This window comes from Muscardinus avellanarius (genome assembly GCF_963383645.1).
Source record: "Muscardinus avellanarius genome assembly, chromosome: 3".
NCBI classification, from domain to species: Eukaryota; Metazoa; Chordata; class Mammalia; order Rodentia; family Gliridae; genus Muscardinus; species Muscardinus avellanarius.
The window spans coordinates 386,989-403,711 of NC_137788.1; the positions used below are offsets into that span (position 1 = coordinate 386,989).

General features: G+C 48.2%; 1 protein-coding gene across 2 annotated transcripts; it reads right to left on the reverse strand.

Annotated features, from left to right (window-relative positions):
• Positions 1-384: 384 nt before the first annotated feature.
• On the reverse strand, positions 385-16,723 carry UBE2J2 (ubiquitin conjugating enzyme E2 J2; the record flags this gene model as incomplete). 2 transcript variants are annotated; one of them, XM_080691842.1, is made up of 6 exons in its annotated part: positions 16,602-16,723; positions 8,190-8,230; positions 4,673-4,775; positions 4,455-4,593; positions 1,338-1,418; positions 385-669 (listed from the first exon to the last, which is right to left on the reverse strand). In XM_080691842.1, exons 2-6 carry the CDS (start codon positions 8,203-8,205, stop codon positions 385-387), a joined length of 624 nt encoding a protein of 207 aa, XP_080547968.1. In that variant the 5' UTR covers positions 8,206-8,230; positions 16,602-16,723. The 2 variants fall into 2 exon arrangements, with proteins under 2 accessions (XP_080547968.1, XP_080547969.1); XM_080691843.1 differs by lacking the exon at positions 1,338-1,418 and having other exon boundaries at positions 16,602-16,708.

Consider the following 16,723-nt stretch of genomic DNA (forward strand, 5'->3'; position numbering starts at 1 on the left):
GAGCTCCACTAAGACACACGCAGCGTGTTTGATAGGCTTTGAGTTTATATTTTCAAGTGACCAAATCTAATAAAATGAAAAAACAGGTTTACTAAACAGGTCCAAAAGACAATACAGGAGATAAGCTATAAAACCAAAGCGTGAGCGGCCTCTGTCGACATCGGCCCCCCACAGACACCACTCTGGGTGAGAAGAGGGAGCTGAGAATTTCGTGTCTCCTCCAAATCACACAATTTGGTTTTTGCTTTCCTTTTAAGGTTTTTAAAAAGTGAAACCCAGGAGTCCGGCAGGCCAGCCCTGACTCGGCAGCACGTCCAGCCCGCCCATGTCCAGCTCCAGCACCCGTGTCTCGCAGCTGCAACTGGGCCGTGGCTCTAGCGCCTCTCATTCCTGTGCTATGCTCCTCAACACGTACTTGACCGTGTAGGCGAAGGCTGCAAACCCAACTATGACAAACAAGTTCGCCAGCGCACCGCCCAGGAGTCCATGGTGCCGGTTGGCCTGCTGGAGCCCCACGAGGTTCGGCCCGGCCCCTGGTGCGTGCCCATTGAGAAGCTGGATCCCATTCTGGCCATGGTGCGTCTCCCCATCGGGAACCACGTCTGGCAAGGGAAGAGTCTGGGGCCTGCTACTGAGTTCGTCTTGTGCTTTCTGTTTTTGCTTAATTTCCTAAGAGAAAAACAGAAAACCACAATTGGTCTGAACAAACCAGTTCTTTAGTTCTCAGGAGCCCAGAGCAATCGCTGAGAAAGCAGCTCTCCATTCTATGTGCCATATTCTGACAGCCACAGCTGGGTGGCTCCTGCTCCCATTTTATAGGTGAGACACACGCAAGATGCCAAGATCACTACCGTGTGCCTGAGCCAGTCAGGGTGCCGAGGCCTCCACACTGTACCGCCCACTGTCTGCTTTCCACTCCACGACCCAGACCAGGGAGCGCTCAGCCCCGCATGGCAGCGTGCCCAGCCTAAGAAGCAGAAAGCAGCTGACGCACCCCGCCTCTCCTGCTCACGCTGGGCGGCACTCTGGCCACGAAGCTCCCTGCAGGGCCGGGCCAGTGCCAGCACCGCACACACCATCCCTCAGGTCATGCCCACCCCCGGCTCTGCTCTCCTTGCCCTGCAATCGAGAGCTACCATCTGCTGCCCACCAGTGTACACCAGAGGGCCATCCAGCAGACCCCCTTCTGTGTCCGCCGTGTCTGCGGGCCTCTGATCCCTCTGGGATGTCTGCAGAACACACTAGGGGATACGTAAACATCTCTTTGGAAAGAATTGAATGTGAAAACATTTTTAGTAAGGGGAGACAAAACTGAATTCCAACTTTCACTTTCTTACCTCCACAACTTCAGGAAATAATTCACAAAAGACTTTATCTTTTAAATTAAACACTAAACTCTGTGCTGCCAGTTGTCTTTTCTAGAAAGAAAGAGAAGGGAAGTATCAGCCATAAAGCTAATTTTAATTTTTTTTTTTTTTTTTTTTTTGCGATACTGGGGTGGGGGGGATAAAACCCAGGGGCATTCTACCTCCAAGCCACACCCCAGCCTTATTTTTTATTCTTTATTTTGAAACTGGGTCTCACTAAGTTGCAAAGGGCCTAAGTAGCTGAGGCTGGCCATGAACCTCAATCCTGTCTCACCCTCCCAAATGCTGGGATTACAAGCGTGCGCCAATCACACCCGGCTTTAATTCTTTCAAAACTCTAAAATCAAACCATTCTAGAGTCAAGGGCTATATGTGTGTGTGTTATTAGGATTGAACCAAGGGGCATTCTATGTCTGCACTTGTCCAGTCCTGTTTTTTTATTTTGAAACAGATCTTGCTAAATTGTGGGGGGGGCTCCCTAAATTGCCTTGAACCTGGTCCTCCGTCTCAGTGCTACACACCCAGCTAAAGGCTGCTTGTCAAGATGCAGAAAGTGCCGGGTACACCTGCTTTTTACACGCAGTCATGGTCTTCAGGAGGTTCACTTATCTTTTATTTTTTTAATTTAATGTTTTTGTGGTACTGAAGGTTGAAGGTATTCTACCTCCGAGTATACCCCAGCCCTATTTTTAATTCTTTTTTTTTTTTTTTGCGGGTCTGGGGATGGAACCAAGGGGAATTCGACCTCTGAGCTACACCCCCGGCTCACTTATCTTTTCATTACCAATTAGCAACATTAAACTTAACTCCTGAGTGGGGCATAGTGGTGCATATCTGTAATCCCAGTACTTGGGAGGCTGAGACAGGAGGATTATAGGTTAAAGGCCTGTCCAAGCAACTTATTGAGGCTCTCAGCAACCTAACAAGACCCTGCTTCCAAATAAAATAGAGCTTGGTATGTTGCTTGGAGGTAGAATGCTTCTTGGTTCAATCTCCAGTACGCCCTGCCAAAAAAAAAAAAAATCCTTTTCAAAAACCAGAAGCTGGAGCTAGGTATGGTGATGCATGCCTGTAATCCCAGTATTTGGGAGGCTGAGAGAGGAAGATCTTTGGTTCAAAACCAACTTCGTAGCCGGGTATGGTGGCACAAGCTTGTAATCCAAGCATTCGGGAGGCTGAGACAGGAGGATTGCGGTTTGCAGACAGCCTCAGATACTTAGTGAGGCCCTTTGTAACCCAGTGAGACCCTGTTTCAAAATAAAAATAGGGCTGAGGGGGTAGCTTAGAGGTAGAATGCCCCTAGGTTCCATTCTCAGTACCACAAAAAAATAAATTAATAAATAAAAATAAATAAAGAATAGCCAGGCGTGGTGCCATTCACTTGTAATCCCAGCGACTGGGAAGCTGAGACAGGAGGATTGCACATGTTCAAAGTCAGCTTCAGCAACTTAGTAAAACTGTTTCTAAGTAAAGTATAAAATAGGTCTGTGAGAGCCAGATGTGGTGGCTCACGCTTGTAATCCCTGCGCTTGGGAGGCTAAGACAGGAGGATCACACAGGTTCGAAATCAGCCTCAGCTACTTAGTGAGGCTCTCAGCAACTTAATGAGACCCTGTTTCCAAATAAAATATAAAATAGGTCTTGGAGTATAGCCCAGAAGTAAAAGGCCCCTGGGTTCCACCCCCAGTACCACAAAAAAAAAAAAAAAAAAAAAAAAAAAAAAGAACGAAAGAAAGAAAGAAAAAAAAAGAGAGAGAAAAAAAGGTCTGGGAGTGTAGCCAGGAGGTAGAAAAGAGAAAAGCCCCTAGGTTCCACTTCCAGTACCACCACCCAAAAAGGGGGGGGGGCCCCGCTGGGGTGTAGCTCGGAGGTAGAATGCCCCTGGGTTCAATCCCCAGCATCATAAAAAAATTAATAATAATTAAAAAAAAATAGGGCTATAGTAGAAGGCCCCTGGGTTCAGTCTCCAGTACTGTGAGAAGAAAAAAACAATTAAAAACCAAGGCTAAAGGTATTTCTTAGGGGTAGAACACCTGGGGTTCAAGTCCCAGTACAAAAAACAATAATTTAAATATAAAGTAGAAAAACAGCCGGGCATGGTGGCACACACTTGTAATCCCAGCATTTGGGAGGCTGAGATGGGAGGATTGCAGTTCAAAGACAGCCTCAGGCACTTAGTGAGGCCCTTTGCAACTCAGGGACACCCAGTTTCAAAATAAAGAATAAAAAAAATAAAAAATAAAAAATAAAAAAATAGGGCTGAGCCAGGTGTGGTGGCGCAGGCTTGTAATCCCAGCATTTGGGAGGCTGAGACCAGAGGATCACGGTTCGCGAACAGCCTCAGCTATTTAGTGAGGCCCTTCACAACTCAGTGAGACCCTGTTTCAAAATAAAGAATAAAAATTGGGCAGGGGGTGTAGCTTGGAGGTCAAATGCCTCTGGGTTCCATCCCCAGGACCACACACACACACAAAAAAAGGAAATAGGACTGGAGATGCAGCTCAGAGATAGAATGCCCCTGGGTTCCATCCCCAGTACTGCAAAAATAAATAAATAAATAAATAAATAAAGTAAAATAGAAACACAGCCTGGTGTAGTGGTGCACACTTGTAATGCCAATACTTGGGAAGCTGAGGCAGGAGGACTGCAGGCTTGCAGCCAGCCTCCGCAACTTAGTAAGACCTCGTTTCAAAATAAGGAATAAAAAATAGGGCTGGGTGTGTAGCTCAGAAGTAGAATGCCCCTGGGTTCCATCCCCAGTACCGGGAAGAAAAATTAGAGAGGCTAACAAAAGACACATGATGTGTCCCTGTGCGCGCCCCCCGAGTTCCCAGAGGGAGGCAGAGGAAGAGCCAGGGCTGAGATGCTCAGCATGGATGAGGGCAGGGTCTAGAGGCAGAGGTGAAAGCCCAGAGCAGAGCAGTCTTCACAGGTGGCCAAGAACAGGGACCCAGCAGGAGCCTGTGCAGCCTCTGCCTGCCAAGGACAAAGGCGGCTGTGTCTGAGGAATGGCAACAGTCCCAGAAAAGGGGTGATGAGCAGGATGCCTCCCTCCAGAGGCCCAGGTGAGGTGCTGCTACACCTCACCGTGAAGTCCGACGTCTCTATACTGCCCAAGGTGGGGCCCTTTTCCACCATGAAGCTCAGGAGCCCAGTCAGGATGGTGGAGACGGACCAGGCTGGGTTCCATGTGTCTGGGTGGAAATCCGTGATGGAGAGACAGAGCCTGGAAGAAAGGTGCTCTGTGAACAGAAGGCATACCCCCAAAGGCCATAACTAAAAGCAACGCAGCACCAGAAGCTTACCTCGTGTTGCACTTAAACCTTCCATTGGGGGTTATCATGTAAATACTAGGAGGCTTGAAAGGAAATTCTCTGGGGAAAATTAGCTTTCCATGATAGTAGCCACCTACATCAAAACAGAAAAGGCCTCGTCACTGCTCACAGCGAGACTGGAGCACCCCCACCCTGTCCCTGCCCTCTGCCTCCTGCAGGCTCACGGGCTCAGTCCCCCACTGACCGCAGCCCCCATTCTCCCAAAATCATGCCGTCTTCCCCAGTGCCTCTCCGTCCACTCTCCAGCACCTGCAACGTTGCTTCTCCCTGTCCAACACACTGGAGGCCAGCCAACTACCTATACAACGCTCAACCAGGCACAACAGTGCACACCCAGAATTCTAGCTGAGGCAGGAGGATCACAAGTTCAAGGTCAGCCTGGGCAATTTAGACCCTATCTTGAAAAAAAAAATTTTTGGGGGGTGGTACTGGGGTTCCTGAAAGCCCTTCTACCTCTGGGCTACACTCCCAGACCTATTTTTACATTTTTATTTGGAAACAGGGTCTCCTAAGCCAGCGCACGCAGCTGGCTTCGAACCTGTGCGATCTCCTGTCTCTGCCTCCCAAGCACAGGGATTACAAGCGTGCGCCACCACGCCCGGCTCCTATCTTGAAATTTTTAAAAAGGGCTGGAGCTGGGCGTGGTAGTGAGCACTGCCCCAGCTACTGTGGAGCCCAAGGAGGAGGGTCACCTGAGCCTAGGAGCGAGGCTCTGTAGTGCATTACGTCCAATGGGTGTCCACACTAAGTTCAGCACCAATATGGAGCAGGAGACCACTTGCTACCTGAGGAGGAATGAACCAGCCCAGGTCAAAAAGGGCTGGGATGTGGCCAGTGGGGAGCTCTCCCCAACCTGCATGAGGGCCTGGATTCTATCCCAATCCTAAAGGAAAAAAAGATAAGAGAAAAAAAACCTACACTTGACCCCCACGTGGAGCCCTCCAATATCTGACAGGTGCTCCCTCGCCCTCAGGTCAATGGGCCATCAGCAGGGGCACTCTCCAAGGCCTCGGACTCCCCACTCCAGGTCTACCCTTCCTCGGGCTTCAGCCCTCAACACAGCCCACCATGCCTGACCCAAGCAGCCAGCCAGCCCCACTGGTCTCAACAAACCCTGCAGTGTGGCTTGGCTTCCCCGGTGGACCACTGTCTCACTCCCGGCTGGCTGCCCCCAGGAGTCCCTGGATGACTCCCTGAGCAGCATCTCAACCCTGGACCTAGGCACCTCCCCAAATGCCAGACTGGTCCACTGACCGTCCCAGAAGCACCAGTCCAAGGTAAAATTTCTGCTACTTCCTGGAAACAACCACCTGTCCCCTCACTGGGACTACAGCCGGAGAGGCCTCCATGCTCCCTGTTATCACACCACTTCATCACAATCCAGCTGCCCACCTGCAAGCCAAGCCAGAGCCCACCAGGCCAGAGCTCTATACGCTTGCCTGGCCCTTCACACACAGCAGTGCTGCTCAGGCTGCACCCAGCAGCTGAACAGAACTCCCTGCTAACACGTGTGTGCATGCACAGGTGTTCTGACCATTAGGTCTGGAGTGCTGCCCTCTGCCCCCACCCACCCTGGACACCCTCACATCCCCATGGCCACGATGTCCTCCGCTCGCTCCAATGGCATGCTGAGTAGGATGCAGTGCCCCCACCCTTGAGAGTTTTACTTCTCTACTCTGCCTCTGCTGGAAAAAATAGATTACTAAGCGCTATGGCTTCCTCTCTCTGATCTGCCCCAGGGCCACACTCAAGCACAACAGCTGTGCAGTCCACGGTGCAGGGACAGCGTGAGCAAGGGCCACCTGTGAGGCATTACACTCAGCATACACACACTCAAGATCAAGAGAAGCCCAACTGGAAGATGAGCAAAAGCACTTTTCCTGGCTTTGTACCAACCACCTTGAAGCCATTGTTCACCGTGTCTCTAGGCACTCAACCCATCAGGAGACCCTATTTTGTACCCACACCCTGCTCTTGGGCAATTTTTAACACCTGCCACTTGAACATTATCACAGTATGCCCACCTGTAGATATGCTTCTCCAGACCTGCTTCCCCAGGACAGATCATCCTGGAACCAGGATTCCTGGGCCAAACAAGAGTCTGTCGCGAGGGCAGCAAAGCCTCAGTCAAGCTATCACCAGAGACCTTAGCCCTAAAGTGCTTAAAAACCATGGCATTTGCCAGGCGTGGTAGCACACACTTGTAATCCCCGCGCTTGGGAGGCAGAGACAGGAAGATCGTGCAGGTTCGAAGCCAGCTGTGCTGGCTTAAGAGACCCTGTTTCCAAATAAAAATATAATAGGTCTGGGAGTGTAGCCCAGAGGTAGAAGGGCTTCCAGGAACCCTAGTACCACCAAAAAAAACCCCGAAAAAAACAAAAAAAAAAACCAACCATGGCATTTTGTGTGTGTATGCGCGCACGTGTGCGCACGTGTGCATGTACGTAATGGGGAGGAAGAGGAAGAGGGAGGGGAGAAGGAGAGAGAAAGGAAGGAAGGGAGGGGAGGAATGGATGGATACTGGGTATTGAGACCAGGGGCAGTCTACCTCTGAGTTACACCCCTAGCCTTTTACTTTTTTTTGTTTATGAACAGTCTTGGTAGGTTGCTGAGGCTGGCCCGGAATCTGTCATTCTCCTGTTTCAGCCTCCCAAGTACTAGGATTATAGCCATGTGCAATTGTGCCCGGCTTATGATACTTTCTAGACCATGTAAAGGAGCGGTCCCTTTTCTACCTTCTTTTCATATTGAGGGTGCAACCCAGGGCCTCACTGTTGAGCTATGCCCCAACCAGAGCAATGGCTCCCAATCTCCTCTGCACTGCGGAGGTCTTATGCAAAACTTCCAAGCATGATTACACAAGGCCTGCTGCTCTGCTGAGGCCCATAGGAGCTCCCCACCTGACCAGAGCTCTTTCTTCCCTGGGCTTGCCGCCTATGGGATGGTGTCCATGAGGTTTCTGACCTGGTCCAAATCCCAAGGCTAGCACCTTTCTTCCCCCTCCCCCAGAGATTTGCTGGACGACAGCTTGGAGAGCTACTTTAGAAACAATGCCCAGGACCCCAGATGGTACCTGGTGACCTGAGGGCCAAGCACCAGGTGAGCCCTGGCAGGGGATGGACAAGTCTTATGTTCTCCCTGAGATTTGGGTGCCCTGTCTGCAACAGGGGCCCCCGCTTAGCTCAGAGATGGTTCTGAGGATCAAACACATAGGCATCTTCAAAGATGTTCTCCTTGGTCTTAGAAAGAAAAGAATATGATGGCATTTATTTGTCCCTACCTGCTTTTCCCAGCTCCAACTGATAAAACACAGACTTAGACTGTGACATGCCAGCAAAGCCAAACTAAGCACACTTCAAGGACCTGGAGAAGTACTAGGATGAGCTCCAACTAAATTCCCTTCAGCTACCGCGCACAGAAACCAGGGCTGTCATTTAGAGGCAAGGGGTGCTTAATGGGTGTGTCCATTCAGAACATGCTCACTCACCTTCGTAAGGGGTCATCTCAGGGCCACGGACAACATAGTGCCTAAAGGAGAGGAAAAAATTACTTAGATTTGGGAACTGCAATTCCTCCAGACCCGAGTCACTCCAAGCCAGGGTTCACAGGACCAACCAGAACCGCAGAACCCATGTGCCCACAGCACAGCTCCAGCCCCTGGCTGCTCAGGCTGCAGGCTCCAGTCACTCTGCAGAGGGTCTCAGTGGCTCACACTCCACCTTCCCAAAGTACTTTTTTTTTTCTCCTGTGGTGATATGTATTGAAACTAGACATTCTACCTCTAAGCTACACCCGAAGCCCTATTTTATTCTTCTTTTCATTTGGAAAGAGGGTCTTGCTAGGTTAAGAGCCTTGCAAAGTCCAGAGGCTGGCCAAGAACCCGAGATCCTCCCGAGACTCCCAAATCTTGGGATTACAGGCATGCATGGCCACACGGGACACCTATGAAGTGCTTCTGCTTCCACCAGACAACAAACAAGTTAGTCCTCTCTAGACATTCACATCAACTCAATCTTTTTTTTTTTGAGTGGTGCTGGGGATGAAATACAGGTGCCTTCTAACTCCAGGCTACACTCCCAGACCTCTTTTATATTTTATTTGGAAACAGGGTCTCACTAAGTTGCTGAGGGCCTAAGTATCTGAGGCTGGCTCTGAACCTATGCGATCCTCCTGTCTCAGCCTCCCAAGTACTGGGATTACAAACATGCACCAACATGCCCAGCTCAATTGAAATTTTTAAAAATTATAGTTTCATGAGCCAGGCCTGGTGGTGCAAGCTGGTTAGCTACTTAGTGAGGCCCTATGCAACTTAGTGAGACCTTGTTTCAAAATAAAGAATAAAAAATAGGGCTGAAGCCAGGTGTGATGGCGCAGGCTTGTAATCTCAGCATTTGGGAGGCTGAGACAGGATTGCTATCCATGGCCAGCTTCAGCTGCAGAAATGAGGCCCTATGCAACTCGGTGAGACCCTGTTTCAAAATAAATAATAAAAAACAAGATAGAATACCCCTGGGTTCAATCCTCAATACAAAAAAAAAGTTTTATTTCAAAACACATTAAGATATACTTGAAACTGGGCATGGTGGCACATGTTTGGGATCCCAGTACTCGGGAGGCTGAGAAAGGAGGATCACTGGTTCATGGCCAGCCTCAGCAATTTGTGAGGCCCTCTACAACTTAGTGAGACCCTGTTTCCAAATAAAAAATAAAATGTCGGGCATGGTGGCTGGCTTAAGAGACTCTGTTTCCAAATAAAAAAATATAAAATAGGTCTGGGAGTGTAGCCCGGAGATAAAAGGGCTTCCAGGAACCCCAGTACCACCAAAAAAAAAAAAAAAAAAAAACCATTCCAAATAAGAAATAAAATCAGACTGGGGAAGCTGGTGGCAAACACCTGTAATCCCAGCATTTGGGAGGTTTAGACAGGAGGATCGCGGTTTGTGAACAGTCTCAGCTACATAGTGAGGTCCTCTGCAACTCAGTGAGACCCTGTTTCAAAAATAAAGAATAAAAAATAGGGGTGGGGTATAGCTCAGAGGTAGAATGCCCCTGGATTCCATCTCCAGTAACACACACACACACACACACACATCAGGCTGGGGTGTAACTCGAAAGTAGAATGCCTCTGGGTTCAATCTCCAGTACTGCACACATACACACGCACACAAAAAGAGGTACTTGAAAGCCAGGCGCAGTGGTGCATGCTCATAATCCCAATACTTGGGAGACTGAGACAGGAGGATCACAGATTCACAGCCAGACTCAGCAATTTGCGAGGTCCTACACAACTTAGTGAGACCCTGTTTCAAAATAAAGAATAAGACATAGGGCTGGGGATGTAGCTCAGAAGTAGAATGCCCCTGGGTTCAATTGCTGGTACCACAAAAAGTAAATAAAATATGTAATTTGGCTGGGTAGAGAACCACAGGTTTGTGGCCAGCCTCTGCAACTTAGTAAGACCCTGTTTCAAAGTAAAAACTAAGCAAGGTGTGATGATGCACACCTGTGATCTAGTACCTGGGAGGCTGAGACAGGAGGATCATAACTTCGAAGACAATCTCAGCAAAGCAGTGACAGTCTCATCAACCCAGCAAGATCATGTTTCCAAGTAAGAATAAATAGAGCTGGGGGTGTAGCTTGGAACTAGAATGCCCCTGGGTTCAATCCCTAGTGTCACAATAAAATCAAACAGGGCTAGAAGTATAACTCAGCTAGAAAACCCCTGAGGTTCCATCCTCCATACCACAAAATATATTTTTTTAAATTTTTTGTGGTACTGGGAATGAAACCCGGGGGCCATTCTACCTCCGAGCTACATCCCCAGCCCTATTTTATTTTTTATTTTCAAACAGGGTCTCATTGAGTTGCAAAGGGCCTCATTAAGTAGCTGAGGCTGTCCATAAACTGCCATCTTCCTGTCTCAGACTCCCGAATGCTGGGATTACAAGTGTGCGCCACCACGCCCAGCTAATTTGTGATTTTATTTTTTAAATCATGCAACGAGCTAGACAGGGTCACATGGACTAATAAGCTAGTGGAGTGAGTCTGGTCTCATATCACCAGACATTGGTGCTCCCAATGTCAATGTTCCTAAAAGAAAGAAACAGGACTTCAGAGCCACTATTCTTGAGCAAGACAGACTGTGACTGACTTCTCCCAAAGCCAATGTTCTCAAAGAGCTCGCCCTGAGACCAGAAGGTCCAGTGAGGAGACTGCACACTTTCCTGTGCAAATAAATAAGGGGGGGCTTCCAGCAGGTAGGTGTCTAGGCCTTATTGATTGTCAATCAAAACAGAAGAGCACAAAGGAAGTAAATCAGCCAGTAAGGTCAGCAATAGCAAATGTTTAGTGAACACCCTTCCAAATGCCACTTCCCACTAGGACACACACCTGTGTGTGTGTGATGCAGCCTGCTAGGCGTGGTGGCATAGGTCGATAATCTCAGTACTTGAGAGCCTGAGAAAGGATAATCTTGGGTTCAAATCCAGCCTCAGCAACTTAGCCAGACTCTCAGCAACCAAACAAGACTCTGCTTCAAAATTATAAAAAAAAAAAAAAAAAAAAGGACTGGGGATACATAGTTCATAGGTAGAATTCCCCTGGGTTCGATCCCTAGTATCACACACATTAAAAAAAAAAACAAAAAAAAAAACCCAAGCCAGGCATGGTGGTGTGCACACTTGTAATCCCAGCATTTGGGAGGCTGAGACTGGAGGATAGCACTTTGTGGACAGCTTCAGCTACTTAGTGAGGCCCTTTGCAACTCAGTGAGACCCTGTTTCAAAATAAAAGAATAAGAGCCAGGCATGGTGGTACACACTTGTAATCCCAGCGCTTGAGAGGCCAAGACAGGAGGATCGCACAGGTTCAAAGCCAGCCTCAACTACAGCCAGCCTCAACTACTTAGTGAGGCTCTCAGCAACTTAGTGAGACCCTGTTTCCAAATGCAGTATAAAATAGGTCTGGGAATATAGTCCGGAGAAAAGCGCCTGGGTTCCACCCCCAGTACCACCAAAACCAAAAACCAAAAAAAAAATAAAACAAAAAACACCTGTACTGTTAGCCAGGCATGGTGGCAATCCCAGCATTTGGGAGGCTGAAACAGGAGGACTGCGGTTCATGGACCGCCTCAGCTATTTATTAGTGAGGCCCTTTGCAACTCAGTGAGTTTCAAAATAAAGACTAAAAAATAGTGCTGGGGTATAGCTCAGAGGTAGAATGTCCCTGCGTTCCATCCCCAGTACCGCCAAAAAAATAAAACAAAACAAAACAAAAAAAGCACTATTGTTTAGGGAGGGGAAAAAACACCAAGAAAAAGGCATATACATGATCAATTCAGACACTTCTATATCCTTCTGAATATTTTTGATCTGTAGTTATGCACATGTGAATATAGAACATGCAGACAAAGAGCCAACTATACTAAAAACTACTTTCATAGCACATCCATCAGGGCACAGGGAACTACCAAGGGCTTAGGGCTAAGCACACTACAAACCAGAAACGTGGCCCAGTTATTACTGCTCCCATGCACTGCGCCCAATCTGAGAACACTGGGAAGAGATGGTGAGCACACTCCTGCAGGGGCAGGGCCAGCAACCCACCCGCTCAGAGGCCAGGACCTGTATGGCCCCAGTTCGTCACAATTCACATATGAAAAAGCCCAAGTCTTCTCCCAGGTGTACAAGAGAAGCCCACAGGGCTGTCTAACTTCTATACGGGTCAGACACTGCGATACTGGGCCAGCTTCCACCCTGAAAACAGGGATACAGACAACACGGGTTATAATGAACCCTGCTCTTTCTGGAAGCCAAAAATTTGGTGGGCAACAGGCAGAGAATGCCAATTGTGACAGTCCCCAATAAAATCCTGGGCACTGATTCTCTGATGAGGTTCCCTGGTCAGCATTTCACAAATGCTGACCAAGCTCACACTGAGGAAGCAGGTGCATCCCACACTAAGGCCAGGCAAGGGATCTGAAATCTTGTCCTCCTCTGGACTCTGCCACACCCATCTCTTCCCTCTCTTGATTTTGCCTATTTTTTTTCATTGTGATAAATCTTTTTTTTTGGGGGGGGGGGTGGTACCAAGGATTGAATCCAAGGGCATTTTATTTTTAAACTGCTGAGGCTGTAGTTGAACCTGTGATCTTCCTGTCTCAGACTCCCCACTACTGGGATTACAGGTGTGTGTCACCACACCAGGCTTGTTATATATCTTAACAGGGAGCCCTCCTATCATGTCATCAAATCTTGGATGGTTCTGGGACCCTCCTGGGCCAAAGGCCCACACATGGAGTGAGACCCACATCTGCCAGTGATGTCCCGGGCCACATCTGACCTCTGCTAGTGGGAGCAGCAAGAACGTGGTGCCACCCAGAAGCCCCTCATGCTGAGGGCTCAGCCTCCCCACCAGAACCCTCCACCTGCCAGGGCTGGGCCTCCTCTGTAACCCTAGAAAGGTGAACCCTGTACAATATGCAAAATACCTCTTTTTAACTCAGTTAAATCTTTTTTTTTTTTGGGGGGTGGTATTGGGGGTGGAACCCAGAGGTTTTCTACCTCCGGGGCTATACTCCCAAACCTATTTTATATTATATATATATATTTTTTTTTTGGGGGGGGCGGGTCGAACCCAGGGGCATTCGACCTCCGAGCTACAGCCCCTACCCTATTTTTTATTCTTTATTTTGAAACCGGGTCTCACTGAGCTGCTGAGAGCCTCACTAAGTAGCTGAGGCTGTCCTCGAACCGTGATCCTCTGGTCTCAGCCTCCCAAATGCTGGGATTACAAGCGTGCACCACCACACCCGGCTTATTTTATATTTTATTTGGAAACAGGGTCTCACTAAGTTGCTGAGAGCCTCACTAAGTAGCTGAGGCTAGCTTCAAAACTGCGTTATCCCTTCTGTCTCAGCCTCCCAAGAGCGGGGATTACAAGTGTACATCACCACGCCCAGCATAACTATCTTTTTTTTTTTTTTTTGGTTCTGAAAAAGTTAAAATGTATTTCTTTGTTCAGTATGAGGATTGAAACAGAGGCATTATACCTCCAAGGTACACCCCCAGCCCTATTTATTTATTTTTGTGTGTGGTACTGGGGGTGGAACCCAGGGGCTTTCCTACCTTCGAGTTATACTCCCAGACCTATTTTATACTTTATTTGGAAACAGGGTCTCACTAAGTTGCCAAAAGTCTCACTAAGTAGCTGAGGCTATCTCTGAACCTGTGTGATCCTCCTGTGTCAGCTAATTTTTTATTTTGAAACATATTCTTAGTTGTGAAGAGCCTAAGTAACTGAGGCTGTTCGCAAACCACGATCCTGTCTCAGCCTCCAGAATGCTGGAATTACAAACATGCACCACCACATTGGCTTAAAAAGTATTTTTTAAAGATCAAGACAGAGCCAGGCATGGTGGTGCATGCCTGTAATCCTAGTACATGGGAGGCTAAGACAGTAGAATCGTGGATTCAAGGACAGCTTCAGTAAGTAGTGAGACACTTATTGATCTAGTGAGACTCTCTTTCTAAATAAGAAATAAAATTAGGGCCAGGGCCAGGCATGGTGGCACACACTTGTAATCCCAGCACTTGGGAGGCGGAGACCAGAGGATCGCGGTTTATGAACAGCCTCAGCTACTTAGCGAAGCCCTTTGCAACTCAGTGAGACCCTGTTTCAAAAATAAAAAGACTAAAAAATAGGGCTGAGATGCCGGGCGTGGTGGCGCACGCTTGTAATCCCCATGCTTGGGAGGCAGAGACAGGAGGATCGCGCAGGTTCGAAGCCAGCCTTGTTGGCTTAAGAGACCCTGTTTCTAAATAAAAATATAAAATAGGTCTGGGAGTGTAGCCCGGATGTAGAAGGGTTTCCAGGAACCCCAGTACCACCACCAAAAAAAAAAAAAAAAAAAAAAAAAACCAGGGCTGGGGGTGTAGCTCGGAGATACAATGCTCCTGGGTCCCATCCCTTGTACCGCAAAAAAAAAAAAAAGAAAAAAGAAAAGAAAAGAAAATTGGGCCTAGGATGTAGCTGGAAGGTAGAATGCCTCTGGATTCAATCCCCAGTACAACACACACTCAAAGATCAAGAGAAGCCAGGTATATTGGAACATGCCTATAATCCCAGTACTTGAGAGTCTGAGACAGGAGGATTACAGGTTCGAGGCCAAACTTAGCAACTTAGCAAGACCATGTTTCAAAATTTAAAATAAAATAGAAAGCTGGGAAGCTGAGACAGAAAGATCAGATTTGTGACCAGCTTCAGCTACTTAGTGAGGCCTTCCACAACTTAGAGAGACCATTTCAAAATAAAGAATAAAAAATAGGGCTAGAGCCAGGCGTGGTGGCCTACACTTGTAATCCCAGCATTTGGGAGACTAAGAGAGCTACTTAAAGAATTTCTACCCCCAGGCTATACTCCCAGACCTATTTTAAATTTTATTTGGAAACAGGGTCTTACTAAGTTGCTGAGAGCTTCACTAAGTAGCCGAGGCTGGCTTCGAACCTGTGCGCTCCTCCTGTCTCAGCCTCCCAAGCGCGGGGATTACAAACGTGTGACACCACTTAAAGAATAAAAAATAGGGCTGGGGTGTATCTCGGAGGTAGAATGCCCCTGGGTTCCATCCCAGTACTACAAAAAAATAAAAATAAAAAAAATAGGGCTAGGGGTGTAGCCAGGCATGGTGGCACACACTTGTAATCCCAGCATTCAAGAGGATGAGACTGAAGGATCGCAGTTTGTGGACAGCCTCAGCTACGCAGTGAGGCCCTCCTCAACTTAGTGAGACCCTCTTTCAAAATAAAGAATAAAAAATAGTGCAGTGGGTATAGCTGGAGGTAGAATGCCCCTGGGTTCAGTTCCCAGACCCGCAAAAAAAAAAAAAAAAAGGGCTGGAGGTGTAGCTCAGAGGTAGAATGCTTCTGGATTCCATCCCCAGTATCACAAAAAAAAAAAAAAAAAAAAAAAGGAGGGGTCCTGGGGTGGAGGTAGAAGAAGAATGCCCCTGGGTTCAATCCTTGTGCCAATACATACATACATACATACATACATACATACATACATACATACATACATACAGTTGGGGCTATGGCTCAGAGGTAGAATGCTCATGGGTTCAATTCCCAGTACCACCCAAATAAAAATAAATAAAAGATCAAGACAGAGCTTGGCATAGTGTGTCACATGCCTGCAATCCCTGTACATAGGTGGCCAAGACAAGAATTGTAAATTCAACTGGGTGTGGTAGCTCTCGCTTGTAATCCCAGTGCTTGGGAGGCTGAGACAGGAGGATCGGATCACAGGTTCACAGCCAGCTTCCACTACTTAATGAGGCCCTCCACAACTTAGTGAGACCCTATTTCAAAATAAAGAATAAAAATAGGGCTGGGGGTATAGCTTGGTGGTAGAATGCCCCAGAGTACATTCCCCAATACCGCGAAAAAAAGAAAAGAAAAGAGCTGTCATGAAATAAATGCCCTCCACGGGCCCTTTACTGCCTGGTAAGAGTCGGGGCACCTGGCCTAGGACAGTGTCAGGGGCTGGAGTGTCAGTGTCACAAATGCTTCCAGAAGCAAAGTGCAGGGAGAGTGTAGAAATGCAGGTTCTCCTCTAAGTACTGAGCTGCAGGGTGCATGTAATCCACAGCTGGGAGCCCAGCACACCCACTGGCTGCCCAGGAAGGATTCTCTTTCTAGTCTCAGCCTAAGTGGAGCAGGCCTCCACAGTATCCCTAGCATGCCGCCAACTGGGAAGAAGTGAGCGTCCCCAGGCGCTCGGTGCCCACCCACAGCCCGGGAGGTGCAGGGCTGCCTCCCTAACACCAGGAGCGGAGGACCACCAACTGGCCAGCAGAGCGCCTGTAAGGTGCACGGGGCGCAGGACACGCCTAACTCAGCCTTACCATTCAAGAATGTTGGAAGGGAGGGGCTCGGCACAGATGTAAGGCACAGGGTCTTTCTTGATCCGGAGGTAGTCTTGCTTCAGCCTCTGGGTTGCTGTCGTTGGAGCTCTCTTGCTGCTGCC